Below are 20,782 nucleotides of genomic sequence, written 5' to 3'. Positions count from 1 at the left end.
ATGCCATTTAGGATGGGGTGCCGGTAAGATGGCTTGGTAAATTATGGTGCTGGTTTTGAAGGTGGTTCTGGCCTGTTGGAGAGCCAGCATAATTCCAAAGGGGTTTAGATGATGTGATAACATTTTATCAGACCACTTATGATAGATTTTGCAGTATACAGAATGCAGTGTAGAATCATGGGATGGCCGGTGTAGTCTGGAGCCATGCATTTGCACTATTCAGATGTGAGTATATAAGGGCTTTGATGGTTGTTCGGGCACAAATTCAGCACACCAGTAGGCACTATTGTTCACAAAGTCCAACAGACATACAAACACATGCAGCTCTTAATGCACAAAGACCAATCGCTATAAAGTGAAGCAGGAGAAACAATCTGTAGCAGCAGAATACAGGATGGTTTGTAGCATGGGTCACAAACTCATGTACATTTGGGGACAGGGGCCTTTATACAGTCTAATACCACAAATTGATGTGCAACAGTGAATCACACACAAAGGCCCAAATGTAATGAGCGATGTGCCTCATTGGTGCATTCATAAATCTGAAGCTTGGCAGTGTCTTAGTCACCTATCATATATAGCTCTTCAGCACTGTTACAATGTATAATACTTCTAGTCTTGCAATATTGTGCTGAATGAAACTTTTAATGTACACAATGAATCATTGCATAATTATAGGATACATACATAGTATTTCAGGATTGTCAAGAAGTGTGACCCGTTGATTTATGACCATGGGTATTTATTTTACATATACTGTATTGTGTCTTTTGTGCAACTAAGTTTAATGCAGGCAGATCATCTGATTGTCTCATTGTGTATTACGTCACCTTTAAACAACAAAGAGCTATAAAAGCGTAGTCCATCTTCATTTGTTAAACCCTGCAGCGTTTTAAACCAAATTTACCTTATTTCTTTATTTTCTATTTATAACAGTGAAAATTATTTGGTGAGATGGGGAAGTAAAGGTGTTCCAAAGGAAATAGACATGCTGAACAATTTAAAAGTTGTATTTACAGTAAGTGTACATATTTGTAACGTTTTGTGTGAATTTACATTTCTTTCGTCTGTTTTTTTACTATTCCATGTAGTAGAAACTAGCCCAAGAATGTCCCTGTTAGTGGGGGTGCACAGCAGCAAATGACTAACAAGCAACAAATTTGCAAACAAATGACTAACAAATAATTAATATATACATATATATATGTAATTTTACAATGGATGAAGTGTTTCATTGACCTATCATTTCCTTTATAATGAAATAATTCTGAAATAAAAACACCTTCATCCTAAAATACTCACAGGGAATTTCATTTAGTATATGGGTATTAACCTGATATGACCACTTCTACCATGAATCAAATAAATACAATAACACATCTTCACCATTCCAATGCACCCAGGGGGAAAAAAGCACATTATTATGAAAGAAAGAAAGAAAGAAAGAAAGAAAGAAAGAAAGAAAAAGCACATATTTATGTAGTGCAAATAAAAGAGAACTTTAGAAATGTAACCATTTATTGCAAAAAAACAGACACCGATAAACACAGCAGCCATTGGCCAACTTGAAATCAGGACATCACCAAAGACATACATTCAGGTGGGTGTCATGTAAATGGCGCTGAATTCAATTTTATTCTAAAATAATTGTAAATAAAGAGAGTAGTTTACATGCCGAACTCAATAACTCAATAACGACACAGAAATTTCAAGGCAATACCCATGCAAACAATGTCTACATTACTGTTCGTTATTAACTGCAGGACAAAAGCCAGGTCCTGATTACATCGCCTGCGAGGAAATAACTCCCTTTGGCCAACCCTGCTCTAAACTTCCATATGGATAAAACTGACTGCCAAGACTGAAGACCACGCAGAGAAAGGATTGAGCATATGATCTGACCTTTGACCAGAAGCTATGCTCAACCCCTGCATGCACAATACAACATATACATTTCTCGGTGTAGTCTTATTGCCACAAAACAAAACTAATATAATATGCAAATATGTTTTTTTAAAGCATTCAAAATGCTGTGAAGCATCTCAAACTGACTTTATCTCTCTATAAACTAGGACCTCGGAAACAAAGACCTTAATAGAGATAAAACTTACTTGGTTTGCCAAATCGTCCGGTATGGTAGAATGGACCTTAAGGAAAACAACCTAAAAAAATGCACGCAGGGGTTGCGGAGACCTTTTGGAGTGGCAGGTAAAAATCTTCCTAATTCACATTGCTATGTGGCCTTGAGTATCAGTTCCATCTGGTTTGTTACATTTAGTTGTTGATGGTTTTAAATATTTGATTGTCTGCGTGGTTCTATATAGTCGCACTGAAAAAGAGCTTCATATTTAAACCATGTTAATGTTATCTGTTAAATTTCTTAGCACTATGTTCTTGGTGGTAGGATTATGTTCTGTGAAACAAAAAGTTATTTGTATTCTGTTTTAATATAGTATTTTATAGAAAAAGCATATAAATGTGTTGAGGGATAATGTGACTATGATTATGTTCAAAAAGTCTTTTTCCAGCACATGAAGATGTTGTATCTGTGTATTTATGTATACAACTTTATGACCTGTAAAGTATGGCTGGTATTTAAGAAGGAGAAAAGGATCCCTGATTTGTTTCAGTTCTATTTTTGCATTGTATGTGGTTTTTGAGGGATTATATTGAAAGAGATGGCATGCAAGTACAAGGAGCCTAGGAAGAAAGATTCTAAGAGATGAGTCTGGGTAGGACTAAGATGACACGTTCTAGGATTTTACTATTGAAGGCAGATATTGAGGATAGTTATTTGATGTGAGATCAAGCACAGCGATTAATTCCATTAGAGATTCATTTATATATTGAATTGTATTTTCCTTCCAAAACTAAGCACCCCTGATTGTAGAATCTCTCAAAGTCACTTCACAATGAACATACAACAGGGTTTACTTTAAACTGGGCTAAGAATCATTAAAGAACTAAGTAAGCAAACAAAAAAAGTACTGCAAAAAACAAAACAAAAGCAAAATCCATAATTTTAAAAACACACAGTAATGAAAAAAGCAGTAATACATAGACAAGCAAATAGTTGCTCTCCAATAGAGTCCTCTGATCAGGCTGCCCTTCCGGGAGGACCTGTGTTCGCAGAAACAGAAACAAGTTCTGCACCTGGGCGTTTGCAATCTCCGCCTTGATGCTTGGAGATTAAGCAGTGACAGCTGAACACCTTTCACCTTCCTCCAGAGGTCATTGATATCATCTTGGCATCCAGGTGTCCCTTGACAAAAATTGTATACACCAGTTTTTGGGACAGATTTGTGGTTTGGTGCGGCATATGCCAAAATGTCCCCACCAGAACAAATTATCTGAGGTTCTGTTGTTTGTTCCTGTCTTTTACACGGAAAGGATTTGCTTTGAGGACAGATAAGGGTTCATTTTCAGCGCTTTAGGACTGATAAGTTGCCAAATCAACAGTTGTTGTTTGTCACCAACTGTGATGCGATTTTTGACAGGCCTGCAACATGTATTTCCCCCTTCTCCTTTTGTCCTACCAAATGAGACCTTATTTTAGTCCTGACTTAACTTTTGTGCATTCTTTTTTAGCTATCCTTTAAAGCTCTTTACTATGAAGACTGATCATCATTGTCATCACCTTAGCACGCCATTGAGTGAACTTCAGGCTCTTACTATCACTCCACAATACACTTGCGTCTTTCTAGAAAAACTGGTTCTGTGGACACAGACATTCTTCCTGTCGAAGATTGTGATGCCATTCCGCGTTGGCCAAACCATCCCCGTGCCAATGTTCTATGCTCGGTCTCTCCCCTCTAAGGGGGAGTAAAGATGCATCACTTGGATCCCAAAGAGAGTTTTTAAGTCGATCTTACCAAAGACCACAGAGTGGACGATCAACTCCTTTTGGGGTTCTCTGGTGCAAACAAATTAAGGCAGTGTAGAAGAGAACAATCTCCCACTGGATCATGCTCAGCTCTAAGATCTGCTATTCAATGGAAAAAAGCAGCCTTCAGAAGGGCTGCATGATCATTCTACGTGGGCCAAAGTTCCTACCACGACATTGACATGCAAAGTCCCTGTCCTAGACATTTGTCTGATGGCTATTTTGGCATCACTCCATACATTCACAAAGAGTTATTGCCTGCACAGTGTGGTTCAGGAGGGTCCTTTTGCTGGCTTGGTCCTGTAGGACTTTCTGGTTTGAGTCTAGTCACAGACTCCCCTCCAAATAGGTATTGCATTGGCATCTTTTCAAAAGGCGAGGAATCTGAGGCTAGAATTCTGTATCAAAAGAACAAGTTACTTACCTTCAGTAACGCTCTTTGGGGTAGAGACTCTATCTAGCAACAGATTCCCCACCAACCTCCTATCTTCCACGTTCTGTGATTGGACTCTATTCCTTAATAAGATCCCAAGTCTAGGAATCTGCACACTGTATACCAATTTGCGCTTGGCGCTCTGCTTCGGGTGGGTGGACAGTCCCAAAATCAACTGATATCAGTGTTCAGGAGTGACATCTATATAGGCCCCACATGCCATTTCTGGAGCAGAACAGCATCAGTGTGAAACCACAAGACCCCACCTTCGAGCCCGCAGAGGTACTGCTGAAATGTTTCCAGATGCAGTCTGACACCAGCAAAATATTCAAAAGGTGAGGAGTCTGCAGCTAGGTGGAGTCAGAAAGAGCATTACCGAAGGTAAGTAACTTGTTTATCTTATATAAATTTTAATTGTAGACCAAAACATATCCTGTGCAAATACACAATGGTACAAGATAAAAAGGAGTAAGGAAAACAACTTTCCATCATATCTATGCAAATTTTAACCATGTGTGGCATATTTAAATGTAGTCATGTGCTACTAATATTTCTTAAAACTTGGATTTACGAGCAATTGACATGCATTATTTATCAATTGTGATGGGGCTTAAGGTTGAAATAGTCTGTGAAAAAGCACAGGATATGGATTTGTGATGCATCATGTCTGTCAAAAAAGCAATTGGAAAACAAGAGCAGGGTCGGATTCCAACTCACTTGGTATGAAATTCACAAGAAACTAAAGATATAAGCCCTCGCCCACAAAAATCCTTTGTCATTTAAAAAATCTATCTCCTTAACCATTATTTGCAGTGATGTTTCATGAGTGCAGACACCAGTGTATGTTACCACGTGCTATTTTTCAAACCAAAAGAAACAGCATGTCAACATCCTTGACTGAAAGTTCTATCACTTCTGCCAGACCAGTCCGGAATGTGTTTGAACCTTGCTAAACATTGTAGTTAATCATCAGTATGGCATGATTAATAATTCAAAAGAAAATGCATCCTAATAAATGATAACTAACTGATCATGCATGTATTTCTATAGAAATTCATATTGCTTAGCCTATTTCAAAAGTGGAACAAAAAGTAAGAAAAGGGATAGGTTGAGTTAGGGAAAAGGAAAGCTTTTCATAGGTTATAGCCATGAGAAGAGATAGCGAATAGTAACTTCATGTATGAGCAAAAAGAAGAAGCAGCTAGGCGCTTATGGCATTAAAGTAGTGTTTGTGTGATTTACTTTCTTTAACAGGTAAGGGTTGGTAAAGGAATTATTTGAATGGATGCATTATGAGCTCTTGTCTAAAGGTGAGGAATGGCGTAGCCTTTCTAAGTTGATGTGGGAGGGAGTTTCGTGCCGTAGTTGCTTTTTCCCATGAAGGACTGCTTCCTGACTGGTAAGGTCTTGAATTTGGGGATTTCCTTGCTTCTAAAGCTTCTTTATCCACTGTAGATGGTCAGTAGTTTGGTATAGTATGGTATGCTGTCGTCATGTAGGACTTGGTAAGTGAGGAAGCAGAGTTACAAGCAAATCCTAGCTTGATGAGGGTGCCAGTTAAGGTTGTAAAGGGGAGGAGTGATGTGATCAGGTTTCCTTTCTATGCAAACCAATCTAGCAGTTGAGTGTAAGACCACTTTGATTAGGGTCAATTGTCAATTTGTGGAATTCTGGCTTGTAAAGTGTTCCCAAAGTCTAATCTCAAAAGGACAAGAGCATATCATTTTGACTTTAGTTGATCAAAGGGTATTAGTTGCCTTATTTCCTTTGACATATGAAGATGGCGTTTCACAGATTTGGCAAGATAGTTAATATGTGCAATGAATGAATGGGTAGAATGAATGGTGAATTTCAATGTTTTGATGGATTGTGCTGTAAGCAGTTTAAATTTAAAAGTGTTAGATGGGATGAATCAAGCGTCTTTGCATATGAGAATAAAAGAAGAAATTATTTTTTGTCTGCCTTTAGAAGGAAATTGCCCTTCATCCAAGATAGATCCCTCCAAAGACAGTTTCTTAGGGAGTTGATTATGTGAATTTTTGTTTTCTTTGTGTGCAGCCAAGTGTCATTAGTGTATTGATGTAGATTTTCTCCCATGACTCATTATTAAGCCACAGGGCTAAATGTAGATGTTCAAGAGAACTGGCACAACAATACAGTTGTAGGTGACCCTACAGAATGGTTGATCAATGTGCAAGTGCAGCCTGACTCCAGTTTTTACCAGAAGATGACGTTCTAAGAGGAAGGAGGAGTTCCACTTTAGGACCTTAACTTTGATTCCCACACAGTATTTCATTGAGGCTTTCTATTGCAAATGGTCACTTGTATCACGAACAGCAGACATGTCCATGAAGTCCATCAAGCCCGCTTCACAGTTCTCCAAGATGTGATGGGTGGAAGTTAGATAGGTTGGACTGATCAAGGCAATTATTTTGAGATATTGTAGATATTTGACCAGTCTACATAGAGATTGAAAAATCCCGTGGTGTAGGGAGGCATTGATAAGCAGTGTGAGCAATTGGAGTATAGACAGTTTGCTTTTGATGATTCTGGAGGCTAAGAGGTCTTGACAAGAACGAGTGAGTCGGAGTTTGCTGATAATTGGTAAAATATTGTGTTATGTTATATTATGTTGTGTTATTCGATGTTGTGCTATGCGATGTTGTGTTATGTTATGTAATGTGTTTGCAACATGTTGCAAATACCCAACGGAGTCCTAAAACTATGGGGCTGAGAAGGGAAAGGAAGGGAGCAGTGGGAGCCTGCAATAAAGGACTAAAGAGAAAATGTAACTAAAAAAGAGATTTTTAAGGTTTTTTTAAACCTGGAGGGGTAAATAATGGATTTCAGAGGTTGGCAATCGTTTTGAAGTTTGGAAGCCAACTAAGAAAGAGGAACTGTCTCCCCATCCAAGTCTTAGAAATGCAAGCACTTATCAGTCGCTTGGCATAGTCATAGCGAATGGAGTGAAGGCGGAAGGTAAAGTGAGCTTCTTCCTCGAGTTTAAAGGAGTTAAAAAATTCACTGCATTGTTTACCATGCAGATGGCCTTGAATATAGCATGCTTCTTGATGGCAAGCCAGTGGAGTGACTTAAGATGGGGGGACATTAGGGTTGTGGGGGAGAACCCTAAGAATAGTCACGCGGCTGAGCTCTGTATGACTTGAAGATGATGAGTGAGGTAGTCTGGAACTCCCAGGTAGACAGAATTTCCCTAGTCAAAGGAGAAAGTAATTAATGGATGACATCTAGTGGGAGAAACAGGACAAACTTCCTGAGCATGTTGAGAAGAGTGCAGCATGTTCTGAATACCTGATTGATTTGTTTATGAAAAGTGAGTTGATTTACAATGATAATGTTCATATCTTTGGTCGAAGAGACAGGGCAGTATGCAGAGCCCAGCTGGGTGGCCCACCAAGCAGGAGACCAGGCAAGGGGCTTTTGCCTTAAGAGAGAAATGTCTTTTTTATCTTCTTTGAGTGTGTGATAGCTGCTCTGCCTCCAGCAGGCAACTGCACTTGACCTGATTAGTATTGTGTGGGATGGGGATTGTAATTTGGGTATCATCCGTGTATGTTGAGGTATGGAAACCAAATGAATGACTGTGCTGAACCTTAGGAGATAGATAAACATTAAATAGCCCGGCACTCAAAGACCCAACATGTGGGACCCAATATGGAATGAAGGCAGTTGATGGTTCGAACTGAAGTAATACTATGGTCTGAGTTTAGTGAGAGAGGATGGAATAGAACCGCTTCAGGGCAAGGTTGCAGGCGCTTCTTCCACTCAATCTCATCAGTAGAGTGGAGTGATGGATGATGTCAGTCGTCCCTGATAAGTCTAATTATAGAATAGCTGCAGAGTGGCCTTACTCTAGCACACATCTCAGGGTATCCACTACAGTTATATCCACTGTTTCATGCTGTAGGGCTATCTGCAGGCACATTGTGAAAAATCAAGTAATTCTGTTCTCCTCTAAATCCTCTAAAGAAACAGAAGGCTCAATGTTGGCACCTTTATTTTAAAAGTTTTGTAAAGGATGGGAAGACGTTATGTGGGACAATAATTTCCTAGAGCTTCTTGGTCATCCAAGGACTTATTTACACAAAGGTGTGACTTGGGTGTGTTGACTGTTATATTGGACAGTAAACTCTACTACAGAGAGATCAGTTATTAGTGATGATGGGAATCACGGTATCAGGGGTTAAAGCTAGAATGTGAGTGGGGAAGGGTCAGCAGTGGAAATCCACATTCCAGATTTAAGAATAGTGTGATCTTCCATATGGGATAATGCCTTGAAATTGGGAGAGAACAGAAGACTGTCTGGGAGCTTTGTATAAACAGTTACAAAAACTGAATCCTTTGGGGATTGCTGAAGAAAGTTGGTATGGAGCATTTCAATTTTAGAGAGGAAGAACTGAGACAGGTCTTGATAGAGCTTTTTGGAGGGCAAGACTGGAGGAGTTTAAAAAACACTTGGTTAGTGAGCAGTTCTATTACAATATTTAACATCTTTCTAGATGAGTTGGCAGAAGACTTCTAAACATCAGATTATATTCACATATTTTGAATGAGGTGTTGGCAGTATTTGATAGCTAATTTTGCAAATGTTTGTTGAAAGGATTATAAGACGAACTCAATTTGTATTCTAATGACTTGCAATGAAGTTTAGCATGTCTGAATTCTTAAGAATACCTAGGAAAAAGGGGTGGGTATGATGAGGAACAGTGCACTTGAGGGGACGGACATTTTGCTTAGAGGACTCATGAAAAATTATTTAAATGTGTCACTGTCAGCAGTGGTATTAGAAGAGGACAGAGCGGTTTGGCTTTTGGAGCACTTGTCAGAGGGGGATAATTTTGGACCAAGTTTAGTGAGCATGTGTGAAGCTTATGATTGAGAGGGTCATTCAGGTTGCCAATAGGAAGAAGAAACTGTATTGCCAGATGGTCAGACCAATTCAAAGGAAGAGGCTTGTTGGCGGATATGATGCCAGAATTTACATAGAAAGCGCCAAGTGCATGCCTCAATTGGCAGCTGGGAAGTTTGTACGCAGGGAGAGGCTGATCGTGTCCGGAGTCCTGACCGCATGTAGGGCTTCTGAGGCCTCCGAGTTCTCTAAATGAATGTTAAAATCTCCCAAGAATGAAGATGAGATGTGGTGCCACAGTGTTGGAAATATTGATAACAATGGAGATTTGGGCAGAGGAGTGCGATAAATCAATGCACCCGAGTAGGTTCTACTGGGGTAGAAAGTGAGTGAAACGGTCATGACTTAGCTTTGGGGAATATTAAGAGTGATGGAAACGGTGCTTTTGAGGGTGGTATGGAAAATGCTCCCCTTCATTGGCCTGCATGGTCGACATGTTACATGGCATAGTTTATTTTATTTTTATTTTATGCAATTTGTTGAGCGCACGATTACCCAAAGGTGTCTTGGCGCTTGACAGAAAAAATTGAAGGTTGTACCCAAGAAGTGACGGACTCTAATAATTAAATAACCAGGTCTTCAGCTGCTTTCTGAATGCTATTAATGTAGGGATGTTCTTAAGATCACCTGGCAAGGTGTTCCATAATTTAGCCGTGGCCACTGCAAAAGATCTGTCTCCCCAAGTGGCCTTGTTGGTTCTGGCTACCTTCAAAAGGTTAGCGTTAGCAGATCTGAGGGTGCGTGATGGTTGATAGGGACAAAGGGCATCTTTAAGAAAAAAAGGAGATTTTTTGGGAATGCTTTTAAAAGCAATACACAGGGCTTTGAATTTAATTCGCTGCCTGATTGGTAACCAATGCAGTTTGCGAATAATGTTTGAGATGGGTTTACATTTGGGTGTACCAGTAACGAGTCTTGCAGCTGCATTTTGGACCAGCTGAAGTTTATTGACTACTTGTTGTTGAGCATTAAGCAAAAGAGCATTGCAGTAGTCGACTCGAGACATCAATAGTGTTGAAATCAAAGTGTTTATAGTATTTAAGGGAAGGTAAGGTTGAAGTTTTTTAATCATTTTAAGTGTGAAAAAGGAAGCAGAAACTATAGAGTTGGCTTGATGAATGTATGAAAGTTTATTGTCAAAAATTACACCCAGATTTCTAACCTTGGTGACCGGGTTAGGTGGAGGGCCAAGATCTTGAGGCCACCAGGTGGGAGACCATGCAGGAATGAGTTTTCCAAACACCATCACTTCGGTTTTCTCCGAATTAAGTTTCAGACAGTTTGAATTCATCCAATTACATATGGCAAGCATTCCTTTTTGGAAGTTATCAGCAACTTCCCTTCCATTGTTGTTAATGGCCAGGACCAGCTGTGTATCGTCCGCGTACGATGTTAATGCTAGACGATAAGCTTTAATGACCCTCGCTAAGTCCGCTACATAAATGTTAAAAAGTGTTGGACTCAGCGAGGATCCCTGGGGGACTCCACAAGGTAGTGAAAAGGAGTCAGAGGAGAATGCGTCCATGGAAACCGATTGCTCTCGTTCTATCAAGAAGGAGGCAAGGAGTGAAATGGCATTTGATGATACTCCGGCTTTTCCGACACGGTCGATCAGAATAGAATGATCGACCGTGTCGAATGCGGCGGAGAGATCAAGTAATATGAGCACCGCGGCACCTCCTTTGTCGAGGATCATTCTTATCTCGTCTAATGCTTTTATTAATGCCGTCTCCGTTCCATGTCCCTTCCTGAATCCGAATTGGGAAGCGTCTAGGCAGTTGTTAGTATCTATGTATTCAGATAATTGGGTATTCAACATTTTTTCAATTATCTTCGATGGATAAGGAATACATGATATGGGTCTGTAACTCGTGACTTTAGAAGGATCTAAAGTGCTTTTTTTGAGTAAAGGCTTAATTACTGTCTTTTTCCATATGGTAGGGTAAATGTTTGATGTAATCATAGCATTAAAAATATCTGCAAGAACAGTTGAGATCATTTCTGGAGCAGTTTTAAAAACAGAAGGTGGACAGGGGTCGTTGGGTGAGCCAGAGTTGGTAGTCAACATAACTTTATGAACTAGCTCAGACGAAATATGATTAAAAGAGAAATTGGACAAATTAGGTGGTATAAGTTTAGGTATGGTCGGAATATGGGCCTGATATGTATCTTTAGTAAATTTATTAAAGTTGGAATAGATATCACAGACCTTTTCTTGAAAATAAGTAGAGAGTGCATTGCACATAGATTGAGAGGCTTCTGTTGTTTGGGATTTGTTGCGTCCAGAAAGCTGAGAAACCACCTGAAAAAGCTGTTTAATTGAATCTTGGGCTGATTCGATTTGTTTGTTAAAGAAGATACTTTTCTGAGTAATAATTGATGATTTATAGTTTTTTATCTTCTCTTTGTAGCAGCTCTTTTCATAAGGCTCATAATTGCTACGCCACTTGCGTTCCTGTCGTCTACAGCTTTGTTTTTCCACCCTAAGGGCTTCAGTAAACCATGGAGCAGAATTTAAGACCTGTTGGTAGAGCGTTTTTTATGGGAACAGAGTTATCAATTGCATTTTTGATGCATGTGGTGCAATCGATGGCCGCAGCTTCTGGATCGGAAATATCAATGTCCTTTAAAGGACCTAAATCATTAATAAATTCAGGAACATTAATATTTTTCCAGGATTTAAAAGTGTTGGGGGGGATACTGGCTGCAAAGTCTGGGGCAGACGCTTTATGGAGCAAGGTCTCTCTAAGAAAAATAGAAAAATGTTTGATTATCTGAGATGAGGTCGGAGATCTCCCTTTGATATCTTGAGTAGGATCTGACATTAATTAAATAGCAATTAGGTACCAGAGAGGGTGTATCAAGATGAGTGTTTGAGGATATGAGAGGGGAAATGTGAATAGGAAGGTGGGTAAAGAGAAGGAGGACGGGGCCTAAAAGAGAAAAAGCCTTAGAGTTTACTGCACCAGACTAAGTGAAAGGTGCATGCCTTACCCCAACACTGGAGTGCAAAGAGGTCCTGAGTGGGGTAGCTTCGTAAAGATGCCGATGCTGGTAATGGTCCAGGAGCAGGCGGACCTGCCTTTTGCTTCGCAGCTTAAATAAGCCATGAAAGTTTGGGGGAAAAACTAAACAGTAACTAGAGCTTGACAACTTTGGTTCCCACCACCAAGCTTGCTTGACAGTGAGAGTTACACAGAGCAACAAGTAAGTTAAAATTACAGTGTGATATATGAATCTTAAAATTATTAAAAAGTGGTATTCACCACATAGTAGTAGCAGTGTAAATTCTAGAGAGCCATTTACCTCCTATCTAGACACAATGAAAGTAATGTGTGATCTGTATTCTAAGTCCCATGAGGACTGCTCCTAAATGAGAGAGACAGTGTAAAGGGATCCACTCATAATGTTCACCTGTGCTGCTTAACTATCCAGCCATGAAGGGGAAGGGTGCAGGCCTCCTTTTGAATAATGAAAGTGGGAGGAGTAATTAAAACACTGGTTGAAGCTACACTGCTCTGTTTCCTGCTGCCACACTCTCTAGGCAGTGTTACTACACAGGAAAACAAGGTACATTAAATAAGCACGTGAAAGATAAATTAAAAAGGATTCTCAAGCTGTATCTCCCACGGGGTAGTAGCAGAGTAAAATCCAAGGAGCCAGGCACCTTAGAGGTAGATACAAGTGAAGTCATTTGTAGTCTGGGTTCCAGGTTCTAGGAGTCCTGCTGTTGGGTGAGAGAAGCAGTGAAAGGAGATGAGTGTGGGATGAGATGAGATGACCGAAATTGGCCCAGTTTCTGAGCATTTCGGGTTAGTTTGGGAAGTGAAGATTTGAGTTCGAAGTTGATTCCTATTTTGTCTCTGAAGTGATTCAGGAAGCAATGGCACTTTTCTCTGGAGGAAGCCATCTGTTGGGCAGTTTTTATGGCATGACTGGTTCTTTGGTCATAAAAGAAAGAATTTGCTGCATTGGGTGAAGAGGATATTTACTTTTGATCGTAAAGTGCTTTAGCTTGGTGAATTGAGGTCATATATTCTATTCTGAGTTTTTTTCAGTCTCATTTGAGATTGAAGAGAATTGAGTGTATTTTTAAGTCACAAAGTTGTTTGGAGAACCATGCTTTGCTCGGTTTAGAACAAATATTCATAAGACGAAGCGGGAGAAGCTTGTTACGTTTTCCTGATAAGTTGATAAATGTATGTCTTAGTTGCTTCACTGAAGTCATTCATTTCATCTATGATCGCTAGAAGGGCATGATTCTTTCTGATTCTTTCTGATTCTTTTAGCGTTTTGCATTAGTATTTTTGGAGACTTGTTTAGAATGAGAGAAGAGCAGAGGGTAATGTCGAAGAGGACCGAAAAGTGGTCAAAACCAATTGATAGGAATTGGGGAGGTCATGAAATAAAGTTGGAGTCAGCAAGAATCAAATTCAGAATTTTTCCTTTTTCTTGGATGCGGGACAGACTGTGCTGTTTTAAATTGTGGAGTTGAGTCAGGCGTGCAAGCTCTGCTGCATATCTGCAGTTTGAGGTGCGCCAAACAAGGTTAAAGTCTCCTAGAAATGTGTTCTGAGATGTACACTTACTGCTCTGAGTGATGTACTTGTTAAGCTGTTCAATTAATTTCGAGTTGTTTTTGGAAGTTGATCGATGGAGTGTAAAGTTACAGAATCTTAGTGGATTGATACTATAAGGCATTCGAATGAGTTATACAATTACTTTTTCATGCATAACTTACACATCCCGATTTAGTATTGATAGCATATTCCTGTGCAATGTATTGAAAAATGTTTTTTAACTCAAATGTTACAAATTTCAGGAGGCTTGGCAGCCTGACTGTAGGAGACGTGCTCTCTAAAATACATTTTATGTTCTTAGGTACAAGTGGAAATGTGATATCCTTCAGTTTTTCACCCCAAGGCTTAAACTTTGTACAATTTAAGACACCATTTGTGCACATATCAAATTGATTTACCAAACTGTAAGTTATGGTAACTTTACAGTAAACCAGGTTTCTTTTTAAAACTGAGCTCATGTAGCTAAGACCTGGTAATCAGGGCTCAGCTTATCCATAGGTCATAGATATGATCAGCAAAACAATTACCGAGCACAGCAAAAATATGAATTTCCTACAACTGATCTGTCTTGATCTTGTTCTCATTAGTCTTTCTCTTCCTCCATTCAAACCATCATTCCCTCACCCTCTGGTTATGCACTTGTCCTTTTTAGCTTTCAGATTTCCTATCTTCAACCACTATTTTTACTTGCACTTTTATTCCAAAATGCAAGATTATCTTAAATCTCGATCCAGCTTACCTCCATCAAGTCCCCAATGATGTTACATTCCCAGCTCAGTCTCCTTCTCCAAACTCAACCGCACCTTTTGGTTGGCATTTGAGGTACAATATTCCATCTGGGGTTTTACGAAGAATCACCTCACAAAATTTGCTCCCTAAAATGTTATTCTAAAGACATCTTTATAAATGGAGGTAAAAAATGTTCTCTCAGTCATCTTCGAGAATATACAACCCCCTCAGTGGTCTGACTGGAGATGGGTAACTTTAGTTTAGTTTACAGTAAGTGGAAGCAAATCTCAGTACAAACCTGCCTTTTCCATTTCAGCTGCCTCATCATGCACGCTGGAAAACACACAGTGGGAAGAAAAGTTACTCTCACATAGCAGTACTCAAATGGCTTAGGACCATTCTGATTGACTGCTGATAGTTCACCAGAATAGTTGTATATAGCATGCAATTCCCTGGGCGATAGTTTCCAGACTACGAGCCTGTTTTCTGTTGTGTTGACTAAAATGGATAAATCATTGGGGTTGCGCAGCGAGTGGGGGTCCGCAGAGAAGGGGGGTGACTTAATAATAAATAGTTAGATAAAAAACGTAACTGTCTGCCGTCAGGGTCTTCATCTTTTCGGGTCCTACTCCTGCTCTCTTGCCTCCAGCAGAAACAGGAAGCAGGCTGCCTTCCTCCCCTTCCCTAAGCCAATCACAACGCTGAAATGGCAGTGTTGTGATTGGTGGGGACGCCGCTCAGCCAGGGGATTATGGGGAGGCCATATTCTCCATGCAGGCTGCATTGCAACCTGCATGGAGAAAGGGAAGAGTGCGCATGACTGGTTTGGGTGGCCCCAAAAGGCCGACCAAATAGTCATTGTGCCCTCAGGAGTGGGCACACCACTCCTCCTCTGCTCACAGAGCAGAACCAACCACCCGCCCGCCCACCCACAACTAAACATAAAATGGTAATAATGGGAAGTTATTACCATTTTATTTTTCTGCTTCCCGCACTGCGAGAAAGCAGTGTGGCGACGCTCCTCTGCCCTAGTGGTGGAGCCGCCCCGGGATCTATCCCACATTTAGCCAGGAGATTCCTGGTGTAGGAGTCATGCAACCAACTAAGAGAGGATTACACACCCTGACACTTTATTGTAGGGAGAAATGTCAAAGCTGGATTTGCTAGGGATGCATCACTTTCAGATTTCACAAAAGCAAACAAATTCTATACAAACCAGTATGCTAGGAGCTTTATGGGGTTAATCAATCCAGGGTAATACAGTGTACATTATACAGCCTTAATATGTTTCTAAACCTTTGTCTAGTATATGAGACTGAAACACTTAACCAGATAGAAGGTCACAATGCCTAATGGAATCATTTAGGGAGAACGACTATCTTTAGGAAATATAAGTTCAAACTATAAGTTCAAATCGAGCAATGGAGGCCTGCAGCTATTGAGTGTTAGCGAACTCCATAATTAGGCATCGTTAATGTGCGTGGCTGAGAATTACTGGGTCCATCCCTGAATGCATACTGAGCTCTATTCATTTGTCAGTGGAACCTTCAATTGTAATTCCTTGCTTTAGGCGAGCTTTCCTGTGCTCTCATTGGTCCTTGATCGCATGTGCCTTACACCCTCTGCCTAATAGCTGCATGTTCCAGGTAGTTCAGTTGAGTGTCCCAGAAAAGGAAAAATGCAGCAATGGGCGACTCTAATTGGTGAGATCCCATTGAGTAAAATACCTGTTTACATGCTTTAGCCCCTTCCACGCTCATGACGAGCTGGGCTCGTCATGAGGTAGCCTCCTCGCACGCTCATGACGAGCCCAGCTCGTCATGAAACATGGGAATGATCAAATCCCAGCACAGGAGGGGAAAATGCATAGCATCGATCTGGTTAACACAGTGTAATGAATGTCTACCATTAAAGGCCTATTGGCTTTCACATATGATTTTCAGATTTAAATATGTCAGGTGTACTGCCTTGGCTATAACATTTGAAAATAAACAGATCAGGCCTATAGGCTTGATCCATGGATTGTCCCTTTAACTGTTAGACTTGGCCCTATCTGCGGGGCCATTCCCCAACTTTTTGCCTTCACCCTCTTGTTTTCTGGCCCTATTTGTTTTTGGCATTACGGACTCTGCACACTTTACCACTGCTAACCAGTGCTAAAGTGCTTGTGATCTCTCCTTTAAACATGGTAAAATTGGCTTACCACCAATTGGTGCTGTTAATTTACTTGTAAATCCCCAGTATAGTAGTACTACATGAACCCAGGGTCTGCAAATTAAATGCTGCTAGTAGACCTGCGCAGAAGAAACAATTGATGGACGGAATGCTAGACAATGCAAACATTCACCCCCAGTCACAAGGATCTGAGTTAAATCCATCATTCTTTTGCTCACCACCCCACCCCAGTTTGGACCCAGCCATATGCAAATCAGTCTTGATCCTGTTCCTTGTGGGAACAGTTCAGCCTGTACTGCCAAGCCAGGTCCTCCCTGGACCGGAATCAAGCATCCTGGGACCGTTTTCTGGGCATCACCCTTCATCAGCCAGGCTAGCTTGAATCCAGTGGTGTGGTGAGCGCGGGACCCACCTCTGGGCCTACCCTTCCCACTTAGGGCGACATATGCAAAAGAAACAATTGATGGACGGAATGCTAGACGATGCAAACATTCACCCCCAGTCACAAGGATCTGGGTTAAATCCATCAATATTTTGCTCACCACACCACCCCTGTTTTGACCCAGCCATATGCAAATCAGTCTTGACCCTGTTCCTTGTGGGAACAGTCCAGCCCGAACTGCCAAGCCAGGTCCTCCCTGGACCGGAAACAAGCATCCTGGGACTGGTTTCTGGGCATCACCCTTCATCAGCCAGGCTAGCTTGAATCCAGTGGTGTGGTGAGCACGGGACCCATGTCTGGGCATACCCTTCACAGTTAGGGCGTCATATGCAAAAGAAACAATTGATGGAAGGAATGCTAGACAATGCAAACATTCACCCCCAGTCACATTGATCTGGGTTAAATCCATCTTTCTTATGCTCACTACACCACCCCAGTTTTGACCCAGCCATATACAAATCGGTCTTGACCCTGTTCCTTGTGGGAACAGTCCAGCCCGAACTGCTAAGCCAGGTCCTCCCTGGACCGGTAACAATCATCCTATGACCGGTTTCTGGGCCTCTTCCTTCATCAGCCAGGCTAGCTTGAATCCAGTGGTTTGGTGTGCATGGGACCTACGTCTGGGCATAACCTTCCCACTTAGGGCGACATGTGCAAAAGAAACAATTGATGGATGGAATGCTAGACAATGCAAACATTCACCCCTAGTCACAAGGATCTGTGTTAAATCCATTATTCTTTTGCTCACCACACCACACAGTTTGGACCCAGCCATATGCAAATCAGTCTTGACCCTGTTCCTTGTGGGAACATTCCAGCCCGAACTACCAGGCCAGGTCCTCCTTGAACCGGCTAGTGGACCTGCAGCACAGATTGTGTCACCCACTTAAGCAGCCTTTTAAACATATTTGAGGTCTGTAATTGCAGCCTGTGTTTGCAGTTTTAAACCCCCATATTGACCTGGTAAAATAAACCGTTTAAAAATCTGCCTTTTGAAAGCATCTGCATCACCTTTAAGGTAGGCCTTAAATAGCCCATGGGGCAGAGTGTAATGTATTTAAAAAGGTGGACATGCGCTTTTAACTTTAACATGTCCTGGTAGTGAAAAACTCTTACATTTGTTTTTCACCACTTCAAGGCCTGCCTCTATCATATTATAACCTTGGGTTAACTTATTACATTTAATAAGTGCTAACTTTCAATTGGGAGTAGGTGGGAATGTCAGGTTTGGTGTCTAAAGAATTGCAATTTAAAACCATCTTTAATGGAAAAGTCGGATTTGAAGTCACCATTCTGAAAATGCTACTTTTAGAAAATTGTCATTTTCTTATCCCAACCATTTGGTGCCTGCAGCCTGTATTCTGGGTCAAATCATTATGTGTAGCTGGCAGTTAGTATGCTGTTCCCAGCCAGTCAGACAAAAGGGGCACAGATGAGGGGGAGAAGCTTTCACCTGCCACACTTGCACATTACAAAGGCTCTGCTTAGCAAACTCGCAAAGGGTTTGCCACTAGTCTTTTGTGATCCCATACAAGCCGGGGACAGGACAGGGAGGCAGGAAATTCCAAACACGTCTGGGGGTGACCAGACAGTCAGACAAAAGGGGAATAGATGTTGCCAGGATGGGCCATCTTTTACTGGAGGAGGAGCTGTCACCTGCCACACTTAACACATCGCAAAGGCTCGGCCTGAGAACATTCACAAAGGGTTTGTCACTAGTCTTTTGTTACTCCAGACAAGCTGAGGATAGGGCAGGGAGGCAGAAACACCAAACTCCTCTGGGGGTGGAAACCTCCAGAACATTCTCCTATTTCAATGTGGGTGTTGGGTATAAATATTATATAAATATTGGACCCTCAGACCCAACTCTTCAGTACACCTCCAGACCTGTGGAAGACTTAGAAGGACGGTTGTGCTGCTCTGCAAGAAGGAGTGCTACTCTGTTGCCCTGTTGCCCTAAAGCCTGAGTAAAAAGGACTGGACCTACATATTGGACCATCAGAGTGACTCTAAGGGTTAGTTGGCTTGCCTCTCAATCAGAATCCCAGGGACAGAAAAGACTCCAGCCACCTTGAACCCAGCACCTGCACTCTATCTGCTGTGAGTTCCACTCACCAAGTGGTTCCACCCCAGTCCTGGACCCTTGGAATTAGGCATGAAGGTACTCTCCCATCCTAGCTGTGGCCCTGTGGGTAGAACTGACGAAGCGCAACCCATCTCCTTGCTGCTCATTTCGGAACCGCTGCATCACAGTGTATCCCTGATGCCGGACCTCGCATCGCAACCCTCAATCTCTTCATAACCACCACTCAATGCACACCTTTGCATGGCAGACCCGCAGCTTCCTCAGGACTGCCTCTTTACGATCTCACAACACTCCACAATTATGCTTTAAGGTTCTTCATTCAGTGGGCCTAACTTGGTCCCTGTACCTGGTCCGACCTCCATCACGGTCGGCCTCAACTTGTGACTCTGTCCCGGGCCAGCATGACCAGATAACCACATTTGGCGCCTTGTGCTTCTAGACAACATGTTCACCTAAGTCTTTAAAATTGTATATCTCTGAGTCCTTTCATTGAAATTTTGTCATTTCGGCCTCAAATAATTTATTATATTTTCCTCTAGTTTTCTAATTTGGTGTGGGATTTTTCTTGTGTTGTCACTTCATTACTGTTTGAAATGCTACATAAATACTTTACAAATTCCCCCTAATTAAGCCTGACTGCTTTTGTACCAAGCTACCAGAGGATTAAACATAGATTAATTTGGTGTTTACTTGTGACTTCACCCTTCCAAGAATTGTGAATGCTGCTTGAGGAGGGATTCACCACCCTCAACCAGTATTGCAGTTTCCAATAATGACTGACTCCGTCCTATTGCATTCATCATAGGCATTCCCACAACGCAAAAGGTGCAAGTCAAGCACTCTTTTCCATTGGAAACACACATTTTCTGCCAAATCAAACTACGTACTCAAGGAAATCAATATTTGGGGTGTCATACACTCACCTGGTCCCAACTGCAAAGACAAAGCTGGAGCCAATTCTAGACCTCCTATACCTCTCAGGTCCTAGCCCATTCAAGGAATGGAAACTCCTTAAACATAGCTTGGCCCTTAGGGTAAAGAGGGTTGCAATAAAATAAGAAAAGAAAGACTTGCGGTACTGGATCTTTTCAGCAGCTGTGCGATACTGCGTATCAGGACTTGCTGCTCCAGAAACATTCTGTGTCTGCGAGGTAGATAAGCACGGGACCAGAACCTCTGGTTTTGCAACGATACTTATGCACTGTAAATAACAACAGGAGGCAGTTACCATCAGTATGCTGACATGCATCTATATATGGTGACCATACATTATCTTCAATAACATAAACCTACAGGTTTCATAAGCAGCACAACATAAGAGCAGAATAACCAAAGTCACAGATTGAAGTTTGTGACACACCCAAGTTTCAAACTTGGAACACAGATTTCGGTATAAGTTTCAAACCTATATCAAAAACTCTGAAGTGCTTAATCCTTGTGCAAATCCAGTTCTAACGCCAAGGTTGCAGGAAGGGTCTGGAGTATAAACAAACAAGAAGCGCTGGAGTAAATCATAGAGAGGGC

At 41.3% G+C, this 20,782-nt stretch overlaps 1 protein-coding gene across 2 annotated transcripts in view; it reads left to right on the top strand.

Annotated features, from left to right (window-relative positions):
* The window catches only part of DOCK2 (dedicator of cytokinesis 2), a 2,042,522-nt gene that overhangs the window by 433,002 nt on the left and 1,588,738 nt on the right, over positions 1–20,782 (top strand). For both annotated transcript variants that reach the window (XM_078653374.1, XM_078653373.1), the window contains exons 9-10: positions 937–1,018; positions 2,073–2,208. In XM_078653374.1, the coding sequence (XP_078509500.1) occupies positions 937–1,018; positions 2,073–2,208 (218 nt within the window). The remainder of the gene's footprint in view (positions 1–936; positions 1,019–2,072; positions 2,209–20,782) is intronic.

Source organism: Lissotriton helveticus, chromosome 7 (genome assembly GCF_964261635.1).
Source record: "Lissotriton helveticus chromosome 7, aLisHel1.1, whole genome shotgun sequence".
Taxonomy (NCBI): Eukaryota; Metazoa; Chordata; class Amphibia; order Caudata; family Salamandridae; genus Lissotriton; species Lissotriton helveticus.
Note: the sequence above shows the minus strand (reverse complement) of the source record. Positions and strands in the feature narration are given on the sequence as shown.